Source organism: Amphibalanus amphitrite, unplaced genomic scaffold (assembly GCF_019059575.1).
Source record: "Amphibalanus amphitrite isolate SeventyFive unplaced genomic scaffold, NRLGWU_Aamphi_draft 001381F_arrow, whole genome shotgun sequence".
Lineage (NCBI taxonomy): Eukaryota > Metazoa > Arthropoda > Thecostraca > Balanomorpha > Balanidae > Amphibalanus > Amphibalanus amphitrite.
This window is the reverse complement of record NW_024882874.1, coordinates 149,229-175,715: the sequence shown is the minus strand read 5'-3', so window position 1 is coordinate 175,715 and position 26,487 is coordinate 149,229. Positions and strand designations below refer to the sequence as shown.

The window sequence follows — 26,487 nt, the reverse complement described above, 5'->3', positions numbered from 1 at the left end:
GAGCCAGTAAAGCACCAAGTCAGCAGACTGAGACAAAAACGCCATCCCGATCGGGAATCGTCATCGTCGCATAAAAGCTAGGTGGCAAAACACGACATGAAAAATGGCGGCAACAAAAGGATAACAAATAAAAGAAGTCATCAGTTCTATATATCTCGCCATTCAAATCAATGGCCGCTCTTCTCCCTCCCCTTTATTTTTCACATTTTCTCTTCTCTATCCTTTGGCTCTGTCCCATTCCTCCCTTCTTTGTATCTCACTCCTTTCCCTCCCTCTCTTTCCCTATCTATCTCGCTCTCTCTCTCTCTCCTCTCTCCTCTCTCTCTCTTCCCTCTCCTCCTCTCTCTCTCTCTCTCTCTCTCTCTCTCTCTCTCTCTCTCGTACCTGGATGGTCGACTGGGCGTTCCATCTCCCTGGGAGTTGTACGGCACCACTTGTACTTCATAGGTGCGGTGCTTTACCAAATCTTCCAGCTCCACGGCTTGGGCCTGCGGAGAAAAACAGCAGAAAAACAGCTGTCGGAGAGAGGAATGTCGGTCAATCAGCCGTATGAAGACAAACATGAACGAATTACGGCATACGCTTAAGCTCATCCTCAACCAGTTTCCCTCCGTACGGCGATGTTATGTGCTAAATTATACCGTCTGAGTGTCACTTTCCATTTCACAGTTCGCACTAGAGATGTCAGTCGGATACCAACTTTTTGGTATACCGATATCAAACCGATACCAACTCGGTATTTGGTATTTCAATCGTAATGTGTTGGCATTTTGTTGGTATCATGAACCTCACTAATGTATAAGAGGCTAAGAAATCGGTAAAAAGTTGGTATTTCCTCATTTTCCCAAGTTGGTTTGGTTTCGGTATTTCCCCACGGTTTTGGTTGGTATTTAGTTTGGTATCGGTATTCCGATTTCCCGTAATTGACACCACTAGTTCGCACTATTCTATCTGAAAACCCAATTCGGTATCGCACCCAGTCCAATGTTTCTCGTCCCGTCCCTCCATAGTTCTCATCTCACCGGCGCCTCCAGCCTTATCACCCCACTCCGTCCTCCTTCCCCGTCCATCAGAGGTCCAAACCTCACCAGTCTCAGCAGTCCACCGGCACCCGCCGGAGCTTCGTCAGCACCGAGACCAACTGACCGTCACTACTCGCATCATCCGCTCTGACGCTTCTCCCAATTCCCTCTTATTTCTCCAAGGAATCCCTGCAGAAGTCTCCCGGTCCACACTTATGCGGTCCACCCCAAATCGCCGGTCTGGCACCAAGCTGATTGGGTGTCTTTACATCGGATGGAGCCTCACGGCTCACACATTCGGAGAACTCGGATTCAATCAAACTTTTTTCAGATTTATGACCGTGAGTTGGTGTGTGTTTGCTTCTTGCTTTACTTTTTACTCGACAGTCTCGAGAATATCGTGTCATCGGCGCCTCTCTCTCCACTCTTTCGCCATCCATGCTCTCTCTCTCTATCTCTCTCTCTTCTCTCTCTCTCTCTCTCTCTCCCTCTCTCTCTCTCGCTCCGTCTTCCTGAAACGTACGTCGTGGCAGTGGTCTTACGTACCCCTCTAGTCACCCTCACCACCCATTTCATCCCACCGGGTCTAATCTCACCACACCCTATCCCACCGGGTCCCCTTCCACCCCATTTCATTTCCCTGGCCCATTATTCCACACACTCGTCCACATTTCATGCCCGTTCTCTTTCCGTACTCCAATCCACTGACATTTCTCACTCACACACGTTCACAGCACACACGAGTAAAGTAATAGAACATCGCCCTGACTCGGACAGAGATGGAAGACCAGGCTGTAGGACGGACTTACGCATAACGACTGAAGTACCGGGCGGAAAGCAAGTCTATTTGGAGAGGCGTATACTGCTAGGATACGGATAAGTTTTCATTTCTGCGCGCTTCAGAGCTACTCTGACGTTTGCGTGGTCTCTCTCTCTCTCTCTCTCTCTCTCTCTCTATCTCTCTCTCTCTTCTATCTCTTCTCTCTCTCTCTCTCTCCTCTCTCTCTCTCTCTCTCTCTCTCTCTCTCTCTCTCCCTACCTCTCTTTTCCACTCTCACTCGACGATAAAGTGAAAATCGATACCGAAAGGGCTCACGAATGATACAAAGAATATGCGCAATGATGCACTCATTTGCAGTTAGAGAATAATCCATCAGAAACGGTGGCATTCAGGGCAGGTTAATGTTACAGTAAAAGGTCTCTGACTCCGCAGTGTGTGCTCACTGGTGAATGTCACTGACTTTCAGAACTCGGTAGCATGGTCAGGTCAGGGTTCATGTCATTGCGGAAGGTCGCCGTACCCACTGAAGGTCAAAGGTCACGAGCAGCGAGCGGCCTTTGACCGCAGAACCAGAATATACCGGAAACACGGCCAACTTCGGCCACACACCAGCAGCGAAATTAACAAAGTTACACAGCCACTCATCAAAGTGAGGGTTTAAAACGGCGCGGTGGCAGCAACCACTCAGACCAAGCTTTATTAATATTATTTACTTTCATCTACTAATTAGGTCTACAATGTCTTTGACAGCATGTCCACAACACTCCTCTATCCTTAAACACTTCTAGTCTTCTCTGCCCTTTCCTCCTCCTTCCTTTTAAACTCTATAACTCTCAGATGCTTTCCTCTCTTCTCCTCTCTTCATCCCTCTCATCTATAATCATAAGCATGCTCTCCTTTCCCTCGCCTCTCTCTCTCTCTCTCTCTCTCCCCTCTCTCTCTCTCTCTCTCTCTCTCTCTCTCCCTCACTCCCTCCCCCTCTCTCACCTGTATATCATTAACCATCCTCTCCATGCTGCCGGCAGTCGGCGACGGGAAGTCGGCCCGGGGTCGGTACTCCACCCTGTACCCGCCTGTAGCGGCGTCTCCGCTCCAGGCGCCGGGAGGTAGCGGGCGCCACTCGACCCGTACAGAGGTGGTGGTGACGGGAATCACACGCACGTCACCCACCGCACCGCGGGGCGCTGAAACAGGCAGAGGAGGGATGAGTCATATGTGACTGGGGACCATGCGCACGTCGCCCACCGCAACGCGGGGCGCTGAAACTGGCAGAAGCAGAGTTATATGTGACTGGGGATCATACGCATGTAACCCAACCGCACTGTGAGGCGCTGAAAATAAAAGGAAGGTATAGTAGGTTATGACGGGGACCAAACGCACCATGAGGGACTGAAAATGAAAGGGAAAGGGGAGGTGAATTATATGCGATAGAGATCGCATGCAAGTACCCCATCGTATAGCGAGGGACTGAAAATGGAGGGAGGTTGGGATAGGTATGACGGGTACCACGATAGGTTGTAAGACAGGGGAGTGAGAAGATACGTGATTATAAATTAATATGTGACACGTGTCGCCACATGTCCTAAAAGATCCCCTATCGCTGGTGTACTAGAAGATGTTAAAACTGGATGGCACAGGTGTCCAACTTTGTCAAGTGGTGTCGGACAAGTCTTATTATTTATTTATTTATTTACGATCTTAAGCCTCCACATGGTGGGTTTTAAAGCTTGCGTCAATATACATTGAAGCATCATGTATGGTATTGGTACCTACATACAAATTATGATCACATGGTTTCTACATACCTACATATTATTGTCACCGCTCAAGAATCACAGCCTAACTATAAAACACTGTACCTCGCGACGCGTTCTACAGATTAATACACAAAGTTGATACAGAGTTAAAATGCAGTCATTACAGTGCAGAAGCTCACTTTGATCGCAGTCTCGCACGACACGTGGCGACAGTTACTGGCTCCCTGACAGCATCAGAGGCATCGTTCCAGCTCATAGCGACCCGGAAACAAAAGTGCCGCCGGGCCCGCTCAGAGCGCACCTGGGGCAGCTCCAGGTGACCCGCCTCCGTAGCCCGGGTACAGCGGCTTGACACCTCACTGCGCCGTGTTAGCAGCTGTTTCAGTCTGACAGGAGCCAGATGCGAGTGTGTCAGCTTGTGGACGGTAATGATATCTCTCTCGCGTATGAGGGAGTCCACGCTCTGCCAGTCCAGTTGGGCTAGAAGTGGCGTAACGTGCGTCCGACGTGAACATCCCGACACGATCTGCGCGGCATGGTTTAGAATTTTCTGAACCCTATGTCTTTGGGTTTTATTACACCCGCCCCAAACAGTAGCGCAGTACAAAATGTGTGGGAACACCAGGGACTCGACGACTAGTTTTTTGACCGAACTCGGCAGCCGATGGGAGAATTTTGAGAGACCTGATAAGGTGCTGTAGCACCGGCGCACCACTAAGGACACGTGGTCCACCCACTGTAGGCGCGAGTCGAGCACCACTCCCAGCACCTTCACCTTCTCACATGGCTGAACTACTGCACCGGCAAACTGGATAGAAAAATCGGCTCCGTGATTTTTTCCGAACATGATCAGTTCTGTTTTTGACGGGTTTATCCTCAGGCTGTTTTGATTGTACCATGCCTGGACCACCCCGAGCATGACCTCTAGGTCGGCTGCGTGTTCTCCGATACTGGTCTGTCCACAGGTATTAATGAATTGTGTGTCGTCCGCGTACATAATCAGTCTGCCGCACGGTACGTGAGACGGAAGGTCGTTGGTAAAAACTGTAAAAAGTATCGGTCCAAGAATACTACCCTGTACCACACCGTGGGAAACCGGGAGGGACTCCGAGCCGCCCCTGACCGTCTGTTTGCGGTCACTGAGCCAGTCGGCAAACCACCAGGGGTCAATACCATACCAGCCCAGCTTCTCCACGAGCCGGCCATGCTCAACGCTGTCAAAAGCTTTAGAGGTGTCAGCAGCTATAAGAGAGACTACCTGCCCCCTGTCAACTTGAGAAGAAATGTAACTGACAGCGTCAAGCATGGCCGACTCCGTGGAGTGGGCCGGCCGGAAACCATGCTGCTCGGGGCAGATAATGTCACAGCTCGTAAGATACCACATCAGCTGATCACATATGACACGTTCGGCTAGCTTCGACACGGTAGGTAAAATTGACACAGGCCGGTAGTTGTTCTCGTCTAAAATGTCACCCGATTTAAACAGCGGCGTCACTGTGGCCACCTTCCACTCCGCCGGCACCACACCGTTCACGATAGAGCGGTTAATTACGTGCAGCAGGTGAGGGCCGACGACCGGAAACGTCAGCTTGAGCATGCTGACCGTGATGCCGTCCGGTCCGCTTGCCTTGGAGCAGTTCATCCGCTCTAGCGCACTGGAGAGCTCCGGCAGAGTGGCCGGTCTCACCCTGAATGCGCCGCTGCAGACACGGGGCGGCCGGGGTGACAGCTGTGGCCCGGCAGCCGCCACTGTACTCAGGGACGCAGCGATACTGGGGCCAACCGACGAAAAGTGCCGATTGAGCTTCTCTGCCCATTCCCGTGTGCGGTCCGTGACCGGCGCACCACTACTGCCAGCTCCGCCCCTCTTCCCCGAGGCAACGAGAAACTTCCTAATGTCCTTCCAAGTCTGCTTGCGAGAATTTTTCACAAAAGTCACAAAAAAAAAGAAGTCACAAAATATGTGACGGGTCTCGAACCAATGTGCCAGACAGAAACGCTTTTTAGACGTTAATAAGTACAGAAAGCCATTAATATGCATATTGCGATTTAGGACAAGAATACTACCCCAAAGGTAATCATCGGTTTCGGTGGAAAATAGTTGACTCCGACTGATTCTTGTATTCATTTATGCATTACCCACTGCCCTAAGAAAGCACAATGTCATCCACGATCAAGTCAGAACGGACAATAAAGTTCGGTCTTCTGCTACGTTCCATCGTTGATTCGTCTGCGCAAGACGATGCAATATCAACCACTGTTGGACTCTTATCACAGCAATAGACTAGAATCGCCGGCGCTGAGCTCTACCCTTTGACGTAAGAACCCCCAGGAATCGACGGTGTAACGTCACTTTGAGGAAACTGAGGCTGCTAATGAATTCCGAGAAAGAGGGACGGACGCCAGAGGCGAGCCCGCCGGAAGCAGCGCAGAAAACATCACCAGGGTTGAAGAGAATTAATTACGGCAATAAGGAGCGCTGATTATCTTTATTGTCCTTCTCGGCTGCGTCTCAATACAATTTGTTGTAATATATCAATACAAATATGAGTCGTCAAGCCAAAGTTAAATTGATTCATTCATCAAAGCCTTGAAACGCTTTCACGCCTTTCAAGTCAAAATCCAATCATACGTCTGATCATTCAAACGCAATACTCGCGCAATCAGACCGAAAGAAACATTTTATTACAAAGATAAAGAGTGTCACTGTTGGCAACTAAAGCTGTGTTCCCTTGAACGCCTTCCCTGAGCTAGTTGCTGAGTTTATTTGATAGCATACACTGGCAACCACTTCCTCCAAAGCGTCTTCAACAGAAGGCTATGATCAGAGGCGGATCCAGCTCAGAGTTTGGGGTGGGGGGGGGGGGCAAACCATAACAATTTATCGATTCTTTCCAAGCATCGTCCATAGGCGTAATGTTAAAATTATGCCGTTGGGGGGAGGCAAATGCCCATTTTGCCCCCCCCCCCTGGATCCGCCACTGGCTATGATATCACAGCTTTCCTGGCATCCATCCGGTCATATTGGTTTTATTACAAAATACCACAATCTGTGTGCAATAAAGCAATACAAATGTTATAAGAAGTAACAAAAATAAAAAAGATAAATGATTACTTTGCCTCATAAACAAATAATGCAATGTTTGTAAGACGTATATATCCCAGAAACTTCTTAGAACTTTGCCCTCATAAAACAGAACATTTCCGGCCAATAACTCAAAGCTAGCAATAACTTTGCGTTGCATCACAAACTTGGCAAGTGCCGTAATATCCTTCCCCGGTAACCCTATCGGAAGCAGCCGTCTCCTCTAATTCAAACCTCCGGGAGCGTCCTCATCCGACGTTCGACGCAATCAGAGCATCGTGACTCAACATTACCTCTAGCCCGTGTTGAGTCACAGTGCTCGCATAGAGCGACTGCCAGCCTTTCTGCTTGACATTTAAAGGTTTCAGTCTGCATCAGAGTGAAGTAACCGATATCTCGCTCCTGTCACACCTGTTCAAGACTCAAGGCAGCGTGGGTGGAAGCTGACGGCACAGCTCCTGGAGGGGAGGAGCAAAGTGCAGGGCTCTGACAGGTCAGAGGGCGCCCGAGGGCATCCGGTCTGATGACGCCAGCCAATCACTGCACGCTGCAGCATCGGCCGAGCGCCTATTGGTGGTCGTCAGGTAGGGGCGGAGCCTGTAGGATGCGGAATTCATGGAAGTTAATAGTGCATCCAGACACTGGGCATTGCCGAATCTAATGCAGAAGGGCTAAAGTTGACAGCTTGCTTGTGGAAATGGCGGCACCCGAGAAATACGATACAGTACCATGAGCTGGTAGGCTTAGTTCCCGCTCAGGCTTCTTAAAACTTGTGAATATTCTGCATCAGTTCGCGGAGAGACAAATGGAAGATCGGATTCGTTTTACTGCTCAGTCTACACAGAAAAATGGACTTTTAAAGAGCTCTGGCCACCTGAGTGTCCTGTGTCGTATGCCCCTGACATATTCAACATCCTGATCAGAAACTTTTACAGACACTTCACCGCCATCGCTGGCCTCCAAAGACCCCAGCACTTCCATATTGCATCCACAGAATACATCTTCAGCACCACAGTCCCCAGCGAACAACAGCTCGAGCCGAACTTTCAACCGTGGTCCATCTTCAACACAGATGTCTCCAGAGGACAACAGCTCGAGCTGGGCTTTCTACCGTGTGAAAGCTAGCGGTCATTCTTTGGCACACCAAGAATACCTTCTGCTAGACGACCTTAAAATCTGCAGCCACCGTCTAGCCGACATGACAAATGCAGCAGATGACGTCAGTAATACAGTCTGTCCGTCCTGAACATGGCAGACTGCACGATGCCAGACAGCGGGCCATTGTACCGTCTCGCAACTTCTGAGTGGAAGTCCGAAAACGGCAGCAACTTGTGCGGCAAGATTCAGGACTGCTCCTGACTTAGACACTGTCAGAGAAAGTGCCAAAGTTGGAAGAAGCGTAGCACATGCACAATGCATCGAAGGCACAAAGGTGCTCCGAATAGGATTAGAAACGACGCAAAAGAACATGTTAATAAATCAAAAGTCAGGTCACGAATTTAGTGACAAACCCGAAAGCATCAAGTAAGACATTTGATCCAAAAAGAACCAATTTCATGGCCACGGAACGTGAACTGATATGCATTAGGTACGGCATATGATTAAAGAACGACAGCGGTCGCTTTTGGCAGGAATATCACAAATTACTTCAGCAGTGGTAGGACATTTTGCTGTGGTTGATACATTAAATATAAATCTATAACGAAGGTAATAAAAGGAACATTCGCAGACCTCCCATAATAACGGGGAAGCATTAAACCTACAGGAATGAATTGAACGAATAAGAAAGCTTCACTGAAAAGTAACTGCAAACTACCCAGCATCCCGCCTGTTTAACCAATAACTATAGGAAGTTCGTCCTTCTGATCTCTTCATTCACCTCACACTTTATCAGCGTCAAGCACTACCACTGTCCAATTCTCCGAATGCTTTATAGTCCCTAATCCACCTCTTTCAATAATCTTGGCGTCTTCTCAGAAAATAATAACAGCCACGCATCCCAAATCCTACGACTCAGAAACTCACAAACTATTTCTCCGAACCCTTCCCACCGCCGGTGGCGGCAAGCAGCGCACACAAAGTCCCTCTGAGAGACTCGTTTCTGAGACCCCGCGGGCGACGCTTGGGGCGGCGGTCCCACTAAAAAAAAAAAAAAAAAAAAACGGCGGCAGTGACGGAAGAGGAAAGTTTAAAGCCGAGGGGTGCTGTCTCGAGGGCCAAACGAGCTAGAGCGGCATAATTCAACAGTCACCGGTGTCAGATGCATTTATAAGAGAATGACGATTAAATGTACAGGGAAACTGAAATCACGCGTTTGATGGTATGTTTCAATTATTAGCTAATGTCTTTGTAAAGCATGATTAGCAAGAGACCCTAGTTGATAAAATCGCACGAGACTTAATAAAAATTATACCAAATCACTCACTCACTCACTCACTCACTCACTCACTGTCTCTGTCTCTGTCGTTGTCTCTGTCGTTGTCGTTGTTGTCGTTGTCGTTTATCATTTTGTATAATAAAAAGCGCCATTGGCATGCTTTGCAACATTTCGGGCAATGCTGGGGACTCGCAACAAACTCTATGTAAACGCGGCTTCTTCCTTACCTGCCGGGTGTGTTTTGACCGTTTCACTGGGATCGCTCCAGCCACTTGGACCCATGTCGTTTGTGGCCTGAATCCGGAACCTGGGGAAGCAGACACAGATAAACGCACGTTAGTTGATATTCGTCAGTGATGGCATGGTTCAGAAACCTATGATACAGACAGGCGCGCAAAGAATACAAGCGGAAAGACTGACCACTCTGACCACTCCACTAAAATGAGAGCACCGACGCATTGTCATACCCAGCTTTCATGGCATTTCGTCAATGTTCTTGCATGCGTGAAAGGTTTAGAACGACCTAGAACATTTGCTAATACAAGCACATGCCTGCAGCTATACCCTACGAAAGTTTTTTTTTTCGAATCCACGATACATGCGTGCCGCACTCAAACCAGACAAAGGAGTCAAGCTAAATGGTGACATTGGAAAATTTTCACATAAAACTAGACAGACGGCCATGAAAGAAGCGATGTTTAATTCAAGGGTATCACATACGCACTGACATGCACCCACCAAAGACATGAAAACAGTATAAAAAATGAAATGAGCACCCGGATACAAATAATGCTCATTTATGAGGATTATGTGAGGTGTTTTTGCCGAGCATATCATGGGATAGTTTTATTATGTGCTCAGGGGCAAATGCAAACGAGTAATGTGACCCGAAACAGCGATTCTTCTCATAAGCCGAAATGACAATGCGAGCGCATCGGCTTTCAGAGATATCCTAAAAAAAGTTAACAAGAACAAAGTCGACCCCGTATGCTCATATTGGGAAAAAAAACGTCAAATGCGTCTGCTAGGTTTCGTTTCCATGGATTTCATCCCAGATCAGCCCGACAGCTTTCCGTTTCCATAGCAACTAGCCAACATATTCCATCCAATCTTCACTGCCCGATTTTACGCTGTCTAGCCTGATGTTTTTGCACGTCCTGACGACATGATCCAGTGCCGTTGTAACGTTATAGACAGTCCCGGGATGTTGTCGGCGATTGTTGGATAATTCGACGCACTGATGGCTAATTAGACGCAGCAGAGGGCCAGGTGGGGCCAGTAAAGCTCAGTAAGGCTCATTAAGGAGGAAATGGCCCCGATCAGGAGAAACGGCGCTGGGCCGGGTACTACTTAGTCACAGCTAATTGCAGGCCATAACGCTTGAGATGCGGCTTTGGTTGGGTTTGCCTGGCTTCAAGGAATAGATGGTAAGGCGATGGTCTCTTAGTAGCAGATGAGCAATACATGAGCCTTTTACGCTCGATCGAGTCGAATCGATTTGAGTTTCATCCCAGGACAATAAAAAAATAATAAAATAAAAGGTGCGGACGAACTACGAACATGGGAGCAAAAAATAAGCGTCAAACTGCGAAGCAACAGCTGACCAGTATGCTGCTCAAATATCGACTCATAAACGAGGGCTAAACTGACCTGGCGGCAGCACACAACCAACCGACACACACCATTTTCATAGACGAAGCTTTGAACAAACCCTTTGGAAGGAACTAAAGCATGATCTAACACCGGCTCATAACTGATAAATAACGACTCATAACAAACCTCGCTTATAAGTGACGTACCACCGGCTCACGACCGACACAAATGCCGTCCCATAAGTGACCCATTGCCGGATAAAAACTGACCTGTATGTGGTGAACGGTTTCAGGTCTCGCACGGTGTAAGATGTAACCGCCGGGTCCACGCGATCGGGCCGCGCCTGCCAGCTGGTACCTTCCTCCTCCAGCTGAACCGTGTAGTATCTGGGGAGGGAGGAGGTCGGGTCACGTATGACTCTGCCTGTTCCCATACGGTATGGGGACAAAGTCATCAGGCATACCTTAGTTAGAGGGAGAGCCGTCAGATAAAGATAATTATTACGCATACATGTAGATTCGTTAGGCTCAGATAAAGACAATTATTATGTATACATGTAGATTCTTTAGGCTATCCCTGGCAACCAAAGCCGTCTGACAACTCACAATCCAAATCAGGGCATCTCAAACTCAACCGGCATCCCCTTTCTTCCTCCATCCGTCCAGCCCTTCCCACCCCTTGCCGTCTCTCCTTCCCTCTCTTCCCTTCTTCCTCCGTCCTCTTCCCGCTTACCTCAGCGGCGCGAATCCATCTCTTCCCGGCGTCCAGCTGAATGTAATCCGGTCACTCAGAACCTGACTCTGAGAGACCTGAGGGGCCGACGGCGCCTGGGGTCTCTCCCTGTTACTGGTAGTGTAGACCAGAGCCTTGGCTACAAGGCCCCAGCCGAGTCTCGAGCGGGCGGAGACGGAGAACTGGTATGATCGCTCCGGCTGAAGACCGGCCGCACTGTGAGGGTAGAGCAGAAGGGGAGGTTAGAGCAAGCCGGAGGAGGGTTAGAGTGGGAAGACGGTGTGGTGTGACTTGTGAGGGAGGGGTACTTATGATTTACCGAGAATTAACGATTGGGATGGTGTTGCGACTAGCCGACAATTTATCCGTGTTTTTATTTAGTGGTCCGTCATCTCAAGCCGGAGGTATTTCATCTGGAAAGCCGCGAGAAAATATGTGTTCAGCGATATTTAGTTGCAGTGAGAACGAGCGAATGTAAATCATGTAAAGGAAGAACGGCACTGATTTACCTGTTTGCATATACGTGAAATGCCATAGAATGAGTTAAGTGGTAAATGTGGCTTAATTTTGCTCGGAACAGTTTAAAACCTATTCAATCATGTAAACTAAAGCTGCAATGATCATGTAGTCGCTGTTGAACCGGCTCTGATGCTTTGGTGTTGAATGGAGTTAATAGAAACCGTCATTTTAACCCACATTTTTTCCCGAATGTCGGAACAGTTTTAAACTCCGTGCACTGTGCATTGTGCAATCAATTGGAAGACAGATACAAGACATGGACGAGACGAAAACGTTGAAATCCGTGCGTGGTAGAAGGCTGTGCAAGCTAACAAGAGTAAGGAGACGTGCATTGATTCTCATAGATAGTAAAGGCAGCCGAACTCAACTCGCCGAGACGCTCAAAGAACTTGATGTGGCTTTGGAAGAAATCGAAGAAGCAAACGGCAAGTATGTGGCCAGCCTCAAGGAGGAAGGCGAATTGCAGGCTGCCGAACTCTATATGAAGGATGTAAGAGAGCAGCATGAGGCTGCTGTGGTCCGCATTCAGGAGCACCTGGCAGGTAGGAAGGACGAAGCGCCTTCAGTGACTGCAGAGAGTCGCGTCTCATCTAAGGCTACTGACCCCGGCAGGGCGCGAATAACAGCACAGGTGAGGCAGCTGGAGCTCCAACAGCTTCGGCGACGACTGGAGCTGGAGAAGCAAGAACAGGATATGAGGAGAAGACGCCAGCTTCAGGAGGCTGAAGATGCGGAAGCATCTGCACGGCTGGAAGAGCGGCTGTTGAAGGACGCAGAGGGAGGTCTCAGCTGGGAGCGGAGGGACGACTTTGTCGGGGAGCCAGCTGTTCTGTGCCCAGTGGATTATGAGTGCCGCCCCGTGGAAGCAGAGTCAGTGTCTCAGTGTCCAGCTAATCAAGCTAGTTCAAGACCAGCCGATCCAGTGACAAGCAGCGACTCGCCTAACTCAGCTGTGCCTCGCCATCCTACGCCTGATGACAAGAGACGATGTTCTACTCCGGGTGTAGCAGAGACAGTGCCGCAGCGTCCAACTAGTCCTCCCAGACCAGCCCATTCAGTGGTAAGCAGTGATCCACCCGACCCGGTCGTGCTTTGCCGTCCCATGCCTGAGGATGCGAGACGGTACTCTACCCCGGGTGCAGCTGCTCCGGTGCAAGTTGCCCCTGTCTACCAGCCTGAGCATCTTTTCCATCGCAGCCTCCCCAAACTCACTCTGCCCACATTCGCCGGCGACACGAGCGAGTGGGTGAACTGGTTTGCTTTGTTCCGCACTTTGGTCCATGACCAGCCAGCGCTGACCCCCACGGAGAAAATGGCTCATTTGCAGGCCGCTGTCACTGGCTTGGCCCAGAGGACCATCGGAGGGATGCTGTATAGAGGGGAGCTGTATGAGGAGGCAGTTAGAGTACTTAAGGACAGATTCGGCCGAGATGATGACATCATCCACTCCAACCTTGACAGCATCTTCTCCTGTCCGGCACCTTCTCATCTCGATCCTGCCAGCCTGGAACAGTTTCAAGCCACAGTCCACTGCGCTGTAGTAGTGTTCCAGAGTCTGGGGCATGACGGTGACCTGTACAGTTATGAGAATTTGAGACGTGTGGTAGAGAAGCTACCGACTGAACTGAAGAGAGAGTGGGGTGAACATGTCTTAAACCTCGAACCAGAGAAGCCCAGCCTGCTCCATCTAGACTCTTGGCTGTGCAGACAGGTCAGGATCGCGCTGAACTTCGCAGCTGCTTCTCAACAGCATGGAGGGCGGTCAGCCGAAAAGAAGCGTGAAGCAAAGACGCAGGGAGCCAGTGGAGAACATGCTCTTCAGCGGACGGCTCTGGCGACTGAAGCACAGAACAGAGCCGGCAAGACTTGCATCTGCTGTGAAGCTGCCCATGACGTTACTGTATGCCCCGCATTCCTCAGCAAGTCAGTGGATGAGAGAGCTGCCTTTGTTGCTAGCTCAGGTGCCTGCTTCTTCTGTTTTAAGACAGGTCACGCCGTCAGAAAGTGCCGCTTTGCAAGGCGATGTGGCATCGAGGGTTGTGAAATGAGGCACCATCTGGTGTTGCACGGCAGCAGGAGGGTCGGTCTCGGTACAGAGGCCAGCCGGTCGGTGCCGAGCTCAGAGCCTGATGGCCAACGAGTGGTTGCTGCGTCGTCACTGCCTGTGGAACAGGTCACTACTCTTCTCCAGGTTGTGGAGGTCACCGTCGTCGGCCAGAACGGCAAGACCAGGAAGGTATGTGCGCTGCTAGACCCAGGATCACAAACTTCTCTCGTTGCAGAAGATGTCGTGGAAGAACTCGGACTCCAGGGGGAGCGCCAAACTTTGCGACTGAGAAATGTTGAAGGGAATGGCTCCCAGCAGCGCACGAGACGTCTGCAGTTAAATCTGCTGACTGAGGGAGAGGAAGTCTACTCTGTTTCAGTGCCAGAAGCCTTCTCAGTAAAGGAGATCAATCTTACTGTGCCGCATTATCCTGCAAAACAGTGGCGGCATGTGCATGATCTGAAGCTGCCGGACTGCCGTGGGCGCAAGGTGGAACTCCTACTCGGAGCTAACGTGATTGAGGCGGTCCTACAGCTAGAAGTGAGAACCGGCAGCCCCGGTGACCCTGTCGCGATCAGAACTGTGTTCGGTTGGACACTGACAGGCTCTGTAGCTGGACTCGTCCCGGACAGATGCGTGATGTTATGCTGATTCATCACTCATCTGAGGAGTCCCAGTTGTGCGCAGCGATAAGCGACTGGTGGACGACTGAGTCGTTTGGGAGCATGTTTGAAGGCCAGGCGTCTTATTCTCAGAAGGACACTCGAGCCCAGACTATGCTCGATACCACCACGAAGCTGCAAGATGGTCGCTACGAAGTAGGACTCCTCTGGAAACAAGAAGACACGAAGATGCCTGACAATCGCAAGATGGCAGAGAGGCGACTGGAGTCGCTGGAGAGGAGCCTGTCGCGGGATCCTACGAGAGCAGCAGCGTACGAAGAAGCTCTGATGGGCTATGTCGCAAAGAATCACGCTCGCAAGGTCTCCTCGGAAGAACTGTTGAAGAACAGAGACAAGAGATGGCTGCTACCGCACCATGCGGTGGTCAGCGCAAACAAGACCAAAGTGCGAGTTGTGTTCGACGCAGCGGCCCAGTTCTCTGGCGTATCTCTCAACGATGTCTTGTTAACCGGCCCAGACCTCCTCTGGAACTTGGTTGGTGTCCTGTTGCGCTTCAGGGAGGAACGAGTAGCTCTAGTCGCAGACATAGAACAGATGTTCCACCAAGTTCGAGTGGTTGAAGAGGACCAGCCGGCTCTGAGTTTCCTCTGGCGAAACCTGGACCAAAGCAAGCCTCCTGATGTCTACCAGATGACGGTCGTGATTTTTGGAGCAAAATGTAGCCCGACCTTGGCAAATCACGCTCTTCTGAGAACAGCTGCTGATCACGAAACGGATTTGCCTGAGTCAAAGGCTGCTGCTGACGCCGTGAGAAACAATTTTTATATGGATGATCTGCTGACATCGGTGAAAGACGTCTCGACAGCAAAGACTCTGCAGTCGGAGATTGACTGGCGGTTCAACCCACCTAACGCAAGCCACAAGGGAGGAGTGTGGGAGCGACTAGTATCCTCGGTCAAGCGTGCTCTGCGGGTCGTGCTCGGAAACCAGTGCGTCTCAGAAGAAGTGTTGTGTACTGTACTGACGGAGATTGAGTTTGTACTCAATAGCCGTCCGCTGACCTATGTCAGCACGGACATTGGTGACCCGGAGCCCCTCACTCCGAACCACTTCGTCTTGGGCTACCCGGAGGCCGCCTTCCCGCCTGGCATCTTCGCTGAAAGTGATGTCCTCGGCCGTGGAAAGTGGCGGCAGTCCCAAGCACTCGCCGATCAGCTATGGCGAAGGTGGCAGAAAGAATACCTACCACTGCTGATTCAACGGAAGAAGTGGGTGCGTGAAACCCGAGATCTACAAGTTGGTGATGTCGTCCTCATGGTGGATCAAGAGTCGCCCAGAGGTTACTGGCCGCTGGCGAGGATCACAGAAGTAACCACAAGCGATGATGGTCGAGTGCGCTCAGTGTCGCTGCAGACGGCAAGAGGATCCGTCTACCGTTGTCCGGCAAACAAAGTTTGCTTCTTGGAAAGTTGTGAGAGATCCCAGTGAAGCGGGAGTGGAGCTGAGCTGAAAGCTTGAGCGCTCGGGCAGTAAGTTGGAGGATGTGCATGCTGCAAATCAATAGACTAAAGGGCAGTGTTCGTGTCATGTCATATAGGCCAGTAGTCGCACGTATTATTGGTGTTCTACCCAGTAGAACACTGGGGGGAGTGTTGCGACTAGCCGACAATTTATCCGTGTTTTTATTTAGTGGTCCGTCATCTCAAGCCGGAGGTATTTCATCTGGAAAGCCGCGAGAAAATATGTGTTCAGCGATATTTAGTTGCAGTGAGAACGAGCGAATGTAAATCATGTAAAGGAAGAACGGCACTGATTTACCTGTTTGCATATACGTGAAATGCCATAGAATGAGTTAAGTGGTAAATGTGGCTTAATTTTGCTCGGAACAGTTTAAAACCTATTCAATCATGTAAACTAAAGCTGCAATGATCATGTAGTCGCTGTTGAACCGGCTCTGATGCTTTGGTGTTGAATGGAGTTAATAGAAACCGTCATTTTAACCCACATTTTTTCCCGAATGTCGGAACAGATGGTATTCTACATATGGTTGCAGTGAAGTGTGAGAACACAAGATGAAGTGAGCTAACACGTAAATGACGTGAGCAAAACAATATCCCTAACAAAACTCAACAGAGTACGATATAGATGCTACGGAGGTACAGCGTAGCGACGGAAATATAGCAACACTTCACTAGATTGTCGGGAACAAGGAAGAAAAAAAACGTCAATCTCGAGGAAAAGACACGACTTATGAAGCATCTTCACTCCGTAATACTCCTGTCCAAGACGTAAGATCGCTTATCGCACTTGAAAACGAGTGAAGAAGTCTGTCCCCCGATTTCTCCTTGCCCAAAGTGTCCAATGAAGAGTCTAGAGACGTCCTTAACTGCTACTCTGGACATTGATGAAGAACATTACTCGTTCAAAAAGCAATTCATCGTCTAACGTTAGGAGAAAAAAGACACTCCAAACAAGTAGCTGTGTTCATTCTTCTCGCACACTGAGCTTATGTCATATATATGGTGCTCTTAGCGATGTCATTGCGCAAAAAAAACTGCCAACATTTCAAATCAGGCGGGACACAAACAGAGCCATTCCACTAATCCAATGAGCCAAACAACACCTTTGTCATCGTAAGCCACTACCAACACCTAAAAACACAAAAAAATACCGACCAACCGCCACTCACACAACACTCACTACGTTTCCATGACGTCTAAATCGATTTAGCAAAATTTCACGTTCGTTTTTCTCGGATACAATTCACCTTATGGAAACAAAATGAGCGTATATATTGTTTTAGCTAACACCTAATCCTGTATTTACATTTTTAAATGATGTCTAAATGTTATGATGGAGCAAATCCATTTTTCAAAATCGGCTTAACTTATGCCATGGAAACGTAGCTACATCTAAAAAACTCACGCTCCTCTGTGAGTTTGCGTTCCCATACTCACGTATACGTCCTGCTCTCTGGCGGCAGTTCATGAGTTATATTGATGTCAGTCGAGTCAGCCGGGTGGTAGGTGACTTTATAGCCCAGCAGGAGTCCGTTCGGCTCAGCCGGCTCGTCCCAGATCACGCGCGCGAATGTGTAGCTCACGTCCGGAAAACTGACGTTGGATGGAGCGCCGGGCACTGCGGGGAAAACGGGAGTGTCAGAGGTGTTCAAAGTCGACACGGGTATTTGACGAGGCCAACAAGTAGACAATTTACTTTTTTAACTCCAGAATTTCCTTTCGTATACAATCGGGTGGATGTTGTGGCGTGGGGTAGCTGATTGCAGCATTAAATACGAGACAAGGATGAAATATGTAGATAAAAGTGAAACAGAAAGAGAGAAAGAGAGGGCGAGAGAGAAATGGAGAAATAAACAAAAAAGAAGAAAAAGGAGAAATCAGGAGAGCGAGAAAATTTCGTCCAATCCCCTCCCGGTCGGACAGAGCGGGCACAACAGGCCAGAAGAGCAACAGAGCAGCAGAGACAGAGTAAGTGAGCGGTCCACAGGTGCCCCCGCCGGCCGGCCCGGATCCCTGCAAACCGTGCTCTAATAGAGTTACAGGCAGTAATGAAGCCCCCGGCATCAATCGGCGCGTTCAAGCCGCCGCCGGCAGCGGGGCTGATCATTTCCGTCCGAAGAAAAATCCCGCGGGAGGTTGGTTCAAACAGAGTTAGCTGTTGGTGCGCACCTGATCCCACCTAGGCAGGTCTCCCGGGGGTATCAACAACATCCGACTACACGGCACGTCTAGACTCTCTCTATCTCTCTCTCCCGCTCCCAGTCGTGATCTCTCTCCCTCTCTCTTTTTTCTTTGCCTTAGACATCCCTTAAATCGCACATCTCTCTCTCTCTCTCTCTCTCTCTCTCTCTCTCTCTCTCTCTCTCTCTCTCTCTATCTCTCTCCTCTCTCTCTCCCTCTCTCTCTCTCTCTCCCCCGCTCTCTCTTCTCCCAATCACTGCTCCTTCCATCCCTCTAATAACCCAACTTGTCTTCCCTTGCAGCTCTCTCCCACTTTTCCCTCGCTCTTTTCCTTTCCTCTCCTTACTTCTCTCCTCTCTATTCCCTCGCTCACTAAAATCCCCCAGCCTTTGTTATGCTCCTCCCCTGTCTCCCTACTCTCCAGCCTCCCTCTCCTCTCCCTCTATCCCCTCTCACCATCGTCATGCGTCTGTACGGTGGCCGGCGGCAGGCTGAGGGCTCCGTCCCCCTCGCGGGTTCTGCCCAGCACCTGAACGCTGTAGCGGGTGAATTTGCGCAGCTGGGTCAGCGTCGTCTGACGCGTCTGGTTACCGTCAATGTCCTTGTACTGTTGGAGAAAAGGGGGCAAGTCAGTGGTACAGCCATGACTTAAGGGCTAAATAGTCAGATCATATTGATTTACACCAGCGATAGCTCATAATATCTATCACATAATCATATTTCCCGAAGCCTTTACTGAAACCTGTCGTCCGAATCTCCATAACACACGAAAAATGTGAAAAAGAAAAATAAAATCTCCATATATTATTACACTCCTTCTACTCCCACCCTTTACAATGTTCTCTCAATAGCCTTAGCCCCACTCAATGCCTTCGTCCACAAAAACCCTACTACACTACTTGCCGATCGGCCGTTAAAACCGCCTGCCGGACACCCAACATACCTACCTACCTTCCCACCCAGACCAGCCCATTCTCCATCAACCCAATTCCACGCCTTCCCAGTCTACTCACCATAAAGTCATTGCCCTTGTAGCCGTAGTAGACCCTGTAGCCGAGGATGATGCCGTTCCTCTGTAGCGGCAAAATCTCCCCCCAAGTCACCACCACTGTGGTAGAGGAGGTGGCGTTCGCCTGCACGTTCTCCGGCCCGGCGCCGGGAGCTGAAGAAACGAGAGGGGAGTACATTAATGAAAATAAATGAAAAAAACATGATAGAGCTGGTTAGTAGTAATGCTTTGTTTTTGTACACTTCTTTGCTACTCTGTTGATCAAAAACATTTCCTTTATTTACTAAACCAGTAAAACGCCTAATAGGGCGACAAACGGAGCGAGCAAGAGGGCGAGCCTTGCGCGTGCGGATTTGTGAGAGAGGGTACCTCCAACTGACTTGTGCACGGCACCCTACTAACCGGTCTCTAGCAATGTGCCAAATTAGAGCGCAATCGGCCCAGCCGTTCTCGAGATCTGGAAGCGGCACCCTACACGTGCGCACGTGCAGCAACATCCCAACGGTGGGACATGGAACTGAAGTGCCTAGTGGGTGCCTACCTAGTATCCACATACAAAGTTTCAGCGCAATCGGCCCAGTAACTACCGAGATATTGCAATAGTTACAAAACTGACACCTCTTCGTGTTGCACGTGGCACGTGCAGAAGGGTCGCCCACATGCATAAAAAACCATATATAATGCTTGGTAGAAGGAATCAAGCTACCCTACAAAAAATTACCGCAAGTAAATCGGCCCAGCGGTTGCTGAGTTATTACACTCTCAAAAGCGTTACAGGCCGGGCCAGGCGGGGCCGGGCCGGGCATACTGAGATTTTTCCGTTATATGGGAAAAGGTCGTTCTCCACGGTACATGTTTTGCGCGTTTTTAAAGGAAGGGTGCCACCTTCCGAAATTTTTGTTCTATGAATCTATTTTACTTATTTGAATTTTTAGACGTGGTTAGCGCGTCCACAATATACAAAAAACCGAAACATTGCATTTAATACATTGGCCAAAAAAAAAAGATCGTTGTTTATATCACCACTACAACTCAAGGTCGTTTGATGTGGCAGCTACGACGGCTGGCATATCCTGTTGTCATGGCAACATATCATTCTGCCATTTGCAATTTGCATTGATGGCGCAACTGAGACAAAAAGATGAACAAATAAAAAGGAAGAAGATAACATGATTTGAACTAAGTTGTAGGTAACCAAGTAGGTAACTGTTGGCCATATTTGCCACATCAAATAAACATCAAATAAGTCGAGTAAAGGTTTTTCCTTTACAATGCTTAAGAGATCTATGGAACCCTTCACCCTTCATGCAACTTACTAGAAAAACTTCCCAATTAAAATTTTAAAACTTAAGTGTATACCATAAAGAAAAAATATACCCTTTCAAAATGATAAAACATGCTTCAAAAGTATAACTTTTATACATACCTTTGCTGATTTCATGTTTTATAAAATACCCTTAACACGACGAGGAAATAGTGCTGAAGATTTTTGCCTGCCCGAATGCTGGCAGCAAAACTCGCAAATGATAACTTCACGTGCGGATTCAATGCTGACCGTCTCGAGCATAGGTAAGTGAAGCCGGTTTTTAGGTTCATGTGAGGCTAATCTTGTAAAAACTGCGTTGTGTCCAAAAGGTGGCACCCTTCCTTTAATGACGTTTTAACGCTTTTTTGATGTTTTGCGAGTTTTTCATGATCCGGCGCTGATCTGTACCATTAAATTACACGGTGCCATCTCCACGGCGGAAGATTTGCCAAAAATCGAAAAACGCGTGGCTTCATAAAATCAAAAAACTGCAAAACTCGTAAAACGCGTCAGGTTGTGTCGCAAAACTCGTAAAACCTTAAAAAAACGCAAAACTCTCATTTGTAAAAACGCGCGATTTTATCCAAACATTTGGATCGAATGAAAGTTTTTCGGTTTTTGACAAGGCTAAAAAGGTAATCCTTCTGCTATTAATACCATTTTACAGTGAAATGGATGCAATGGAAAGTGTGGAAAGCGATAAAACGCAATTTGATTAAGGCAATGATCATGGCAAGTACTCAGACAACCATACCAATAACTTCTGTTGCTATTCCAACGATGTGGATGTCAAATAATTACATAGTGAGTCTATGGATAACAGATATTACGATATCAGATCATTTCAGATAATTGATAATTAACTGATGTCATAGCGGTGATAACGATAGGGTACCGTGATGATACCCCTATAACTATCTTTACAGCGAAAATCGAGGGGTTAATAGAAACCGTGCGCCAGATACCTGCCCTGTGGGACAAGAGGGCCACGGCATACAGCGCACGAAGGGCGGAGAAAGATGTTCTTTCTCTGAAATTGAAATTGTTCTGAAATTGTAATTGTTCTGAAAGACTGACAAACTAAAACCGTAAAAAGCGAAAAACTCGCAAAACTCGCAAAAGCGTCCGTTAAAAAGCGAAAAAAGCGCAAAACTCTCGTTTGCTAGAACGCGTAAAAACCGAAAATGTTTACACGTGGAGACAGTACTAAACACTCTGCTCGCTTCGCTCGTTCCGTAATTATTCCCATAACTTACTTTTTCACTGTATTAAAAGTTGAAACTTTCAAGTCAAGCAACACTGCTCAGTTTCCAATGGCTCGATATAGGAGCTAGCTTAAACTTTAATTAACAGCTCTAACCAAGCTCTAACTAACTACACGTCGCTCTAACTATATGAAAGCTAAATTACCGCAGTGCGTTTAGACATTATTGTGTTATTCGTAACCAATGCGAGTCCTGCCGGTCAGGCAGCCGTCATTCAGGCGTAATAACAATACTAAGCCGGGATTATCCGGTTTCCAACATACAGAAATATATATTCCCGACCGGGGCTGGGAAAATGCGTTTTATTCACCGAGGTTTTTGTGCGGAGGACCGAGTGCCGGTAGGCACGAGGTCCGTAGCAAAAAACCGAGGTGAATAAAACTGCATTTTCACAGCCCAAGGTTGGGAAGAGATTTACCACATGCCGTACCATACGGCCTTGTGCCGTACCGGCGCAACAGTTGATATCATATTCATTTGATATTTTACACTTTAATCTTAATATTGTGTTAATATTATATTAATACTATATTCATATTTATAGTCACCGTGATTATTTGTTTGTGTTTTTCATTATTAGGCTGCGTTGAGTATGAAAGATGAAATTCCTACTTCCCCCTTATTTAGGGTTTGAAAAAGCTGAGGATGAAGATGGTGAAACGCCAGAAGTTAGAATAAAGATATAGAGTCCAGCAGGAGTGAGGAAACCGTGAGGAAAACTAAAAATTGGGTGAAACGCTGAATCAAACGAGTCTTGGATCCCAGCTGGAACAATATCAAATGTTTCATTGCGGCACGCTTCACGCTTCACGCATTTAAATTGTTCGTTTTTTGCGTGCATTATGTAGAAATAATGATTATTCCGACCATGTTCTGCAGCAATAAATACATTGGCATTGGAACGATAACCTTGTTTAGTTGAATTACGTTGACAGCAAAAGTATGTAAACACGCAGTCACTTACTTTTGCTGTTGCTGTTAGTGAACACACAATCCGTAAATATCTTCTTTGAAATTGGTTCTTCCGCTCAGAATATTCAGAAAAACTTTGTCTGGGAAAATCAAAAAGCCCTAGGGCCGAATCGTTTCCCAAATACCTTCAACATTAGCCGAGGCGGGCCGAAGCCATTTCCCATACCTGCTACATTGCATGATTAAATCGAGACATCCAGGCATTTTAATGGCACGTGCACTGTACCACACTTTTCAAAGTTTAATGCAGTGCTTTAATATTGCCAGCCGTGTGGTTCAAGGGGTGTGGTTAAACGCGTTGAACCACACGGCTGCTGACGTCACTATCAATTATAGTTGTGAGCTTTTTGGCAGGTATGGGAAACACCTTCCAGCCCTAAGGCCGGGAATTCAATAAATGTCACCTCGCTTTTTTAGCGAAAAGCACCTCGGGCCTAACGGCCCTCGGAGTTTTCGCTAAAAAACCTCGGTGACATTTATTGAATCATCCCGGCCCCGGGCAGGAATATATTTTCCCAAATGCACGTGCTAATGTTAAAGGGATATCTCGGCATGTGGTAAACTCATTACACGCACCCGCTTCCCTGGCTCTCAGAACCACAAATGGTTGACGATAGCTCGAAAAGCTGGCAATGGCAGCCAGTTTAGGACAATTAATTTGAAGGATCATCTGTTGGGCAAAAGACGATCATAGTTTTTTGGCAAAATCATAAGATAATGGCTCATAATTTGAACACAGTCATCCCTAAACCACTGACGAGCGAGCAGAGAACAAAATCGAAGCAAAAAAGGTAATCGCAAGTCATGAAGCTTTCTGTGCATCCCTTGATCGGCCATAGCAACCAAGATTGAACGATATTGGCTCCTTGTCCGAAACGTAAGCTCTTCATTAAACTTCTTAGCTATAAGCACGGAAAGCTTTCACCTTTTAATTAATGCTGACCGGATCTAACTAGAATGTATAAGTATTAAGAAGCATTTTATTATGCAAAAAGAATTTGCACTTCCCACAGTTCCGGAAACTCATACAAGTTTCGGAAACTCATAATCTCCGCTTTCGATTTCAATTTCTGAGCACTCGAGCGCCCAATGCGTCACATAATTATACAAAAACACGAATCAAGTCCCCGAAAAAGACCATCACATAACCAAACGCGGTTATGTGGATTATAGCCCAAAACAAAGCACTGATTGGGCAGGGCAGTCATAGCCAAATTTCTCACAATGGCAAATATAACCGCATCGAATGTGAGCTACATAATCGTTATAATAAAGACCGCTTTCACAAGAAACCATTTCGCAAAAAAGTCGGCTGAGATTTACTTGACAGCTGCGCTACAACGCCTTTGTTTATCCCTGTCCCCCTCAGACTCTCCCTCTCTTCGTACAAACAACACACGGAAGAAGCCCCCAAACCTCCCCCTTCCCAAGTCAAACCCCTCCCCACCCCCAGCGGCTCCCCCCACTCCCACCCTCTCCCTCTCTCTCTCTCACCGGCTTCGCGCGTCCGCTCGACGACGGCCAGGCTGGAGGCGCTGCTCCCGACGTCGTTGTAGCTCTGCATCAGTACCTCGTACTGCATATATTCCTCCAGCTGGTCCAATACGAACGAGTTGGCGTTGTGGTCTGAAAGTGAGCGTGGGAGTGAGTGAGTGAGTGAGTGAAAGTGGGAGTGTGTAAGTGAGTGAGTGAGTGAAGTTGGGAGTGTGTAAGTGAGTGAGTGAAAGTGGGAGTGTGTAAGTGAGTGAGTGAGTGAGTGATTGAGTGCTAGCACGAGTTGGTTAGTGAGTGAAAGGGAGTGTGGGTGGACGGAGGGAAAGAAACGGAGGGAAAGAGGGTGTCGGTGAGGGTAGTTTTGAGGAAAGATGACGCAACTGAAGGACGAAAAGAGGAACAGATGGAGAGAAAGAATCAAAAGAAGAAAATGAGCGTCGTTATCGTCAACGTCAACCAGCGTCGTTATCGGTTAATATTCTGTTCTGACGGTAGTATTGTACACTACTTATAGCCGCATTCCCATAATACGCTAACATCCGGCATACGTAGAGTTGATTCTACCGTGGCCGGTTTTTAGAGCCTTGTATCGCGCGTTGACCGCGCCGGTCCCCGGTCCCGATAGATCAATACGTCCGCTCTAATAACCGCCACCCGTGTTCCATTGTAGAGCTGCCGAAATGAGACACAACAATCGGCTGAACATTTATCAGAGCCACACTGGGCCAGCGTTTATCAGCAGCTTTTCGAGGACTGCCAGCGAGAGATATCTGCACAGGATGCTCCTCCAGGAGAGGTCTCCAGTCCAGAGGGGGTTTATGAGAAGATTACTGAGTAATAAACAGAGGATTTTCTCCTCAATTAGAGCGGAATCTAGCTCAAAATCGCCATCAATCGTCTTCTGTGAGAGCGACAGATAGAAACGTCATTTCAAATAGAGGAAGGTCACCTTGGAGCATCGCCCAAGAGATCCAGCAGACCCGAACTCGTACCGGCCCATCTCGCTGCTCAGCTGCACCAGCAAGCTCTTCGAGAGAATGGTCCAGAACAGGCTGCAGTACTGGCTCGAGGACCGACAACTGATAAACACCAACCAAGCGGGATTCCGGCGCCTCCACTCGACTATGGACCAGATCATCAGAGTCACTCAGTCCGTCTTCGACGCCTTCGAGAAGCCGAAGCCGGAGCGTGCGGTCCTTGCCCTGCTGGACTTCCAGAAGGCCTACGACAGGGTGTGGAGAGACGCCCTCCTCGCCAAGCTGGGCCGCCTGGGAGTGCCTGCACACGCGGTCAAGTGGCTCCGCAACTTCTTGAGCGATCGGAGAGCCAGGGTCAGGTGGGGCAACAGCACATCAGACTGGAGGGTCTTTCCAGAGGGCCTACCGCAAGGCTCGGTGCTCGCGCCCATACTATGGCTGGTGTATATCAGCGATGTCGACAAGAACGCCTCAAACGACTCTACCTGGTCTCTGTTCGCCGATGACGTCGCCATCCTGGCCACGGGACCGTCCCTGGAGTCATGTGCGGCGAAGCTGCAACCAGCGCTGGACACAGTCGCGTTGTGGGCCCGGGACTGGAAGGTGCAGGCGAGCGCATCCAAGTGCTGCTTCACCACCTCCACCCTCGACCCAAAGGAGTGCGGAGGCAAGGTGGTACCGACGCTGAAGTTCTCAGGAGAACCTCTGAGGTACGACCCGAACCCGACCTTCCTGGGCATCACCTTCGACGACCAGCTAACCTTCAGCAGCCACATCTCCTCCCTCAAGGACAGGATGGCGAAGCGCAGACAGTGCCTGCAAGCACTCGCGGGGAAGACCTACGGAGCGCACCGCAGGACTCTCCGAACGGCCTACATCACCTACATCAGATCGGTCTTCGAGTACGGTGCGGCGGTGTACTTCACTCACGCCTCCCCCGCCCTGCGCGTCAAAATCGAAACTGAACAAAACAGGTGTGCCCGCATAATCACCGGATGCATCCTCCCGACTAACAGAGCGGCTCTGCTGGCGGAGGCGGACCTCCCCGCCCTGACAGTACGGGCCAAGGAAATGGCAGCTACCGAAGCCAGCCGCATCGCTCGCCTGCCAGCGGAAGACCGAGCCAAGCAGCTGCTGGAACGAGACCCCCGACCTCGCCTCAAGTACCGCGCGCACGAGGCCTGGAAACGGGCCTGCGCACAAGCTGCCGAGGAGGGACGACCGGAG

General features: G+C 48.9%; 1 protein-coding gene across 1 annotated transcript in view; it reads right to left on the bottom strand.

Moving 5' to 3' along the window:
- Positions 1 to 384: 384 nt before the first annotated feature.
- The window catches only part of LOC122372645 (protein sidekick-like), a gene marked incomplete at its 3' end in the record, with an annotated part of 142,948 nt that continues 116,845 nt past the window's right edge, over positions 385 to 26,487 (bottom strand). Inside the window, exons 23-31 of the mRNA XM_043350112.1 lie at positions 24,284 to 24,415; positions 19,251 to 19,399; positions 18,694 to 18,844; positions 17,494 to 17,674; positions 11,348 to 11,563; positions 10,885 to 11,001; positions 9,250 to 9,329; positions 2,791 to 2,987; positions 385 to 488 (exon numbers count right to left, since the gene is read on the bottom strand). Of these exons, the coding sequence (XP_043206047.1) occupies positions 385 to 488; positions 2,791 to 2,987; positions 9,250 to 9,329; positions 10,885 to 11,001; positions 11,348 to 11,563; positions 17,494 to 17,674; positions 18,694 to 18,844; positions 19,251 to 19,399; positions 24,284 to 24,415 (1,327 nt within the window). The remainder of the gene's footprint in view (positions 489 to 2,790; positions 2,988 to 9,249; positions 9,330 to 10,884; positions 11,002 to 11,347; positions 11,564 to 17,493; positions 17,675 to 18,693; positions 18,845 to 19,250; positions 19,400 to 24,283; positions 24,416 to 26,487) is intronic.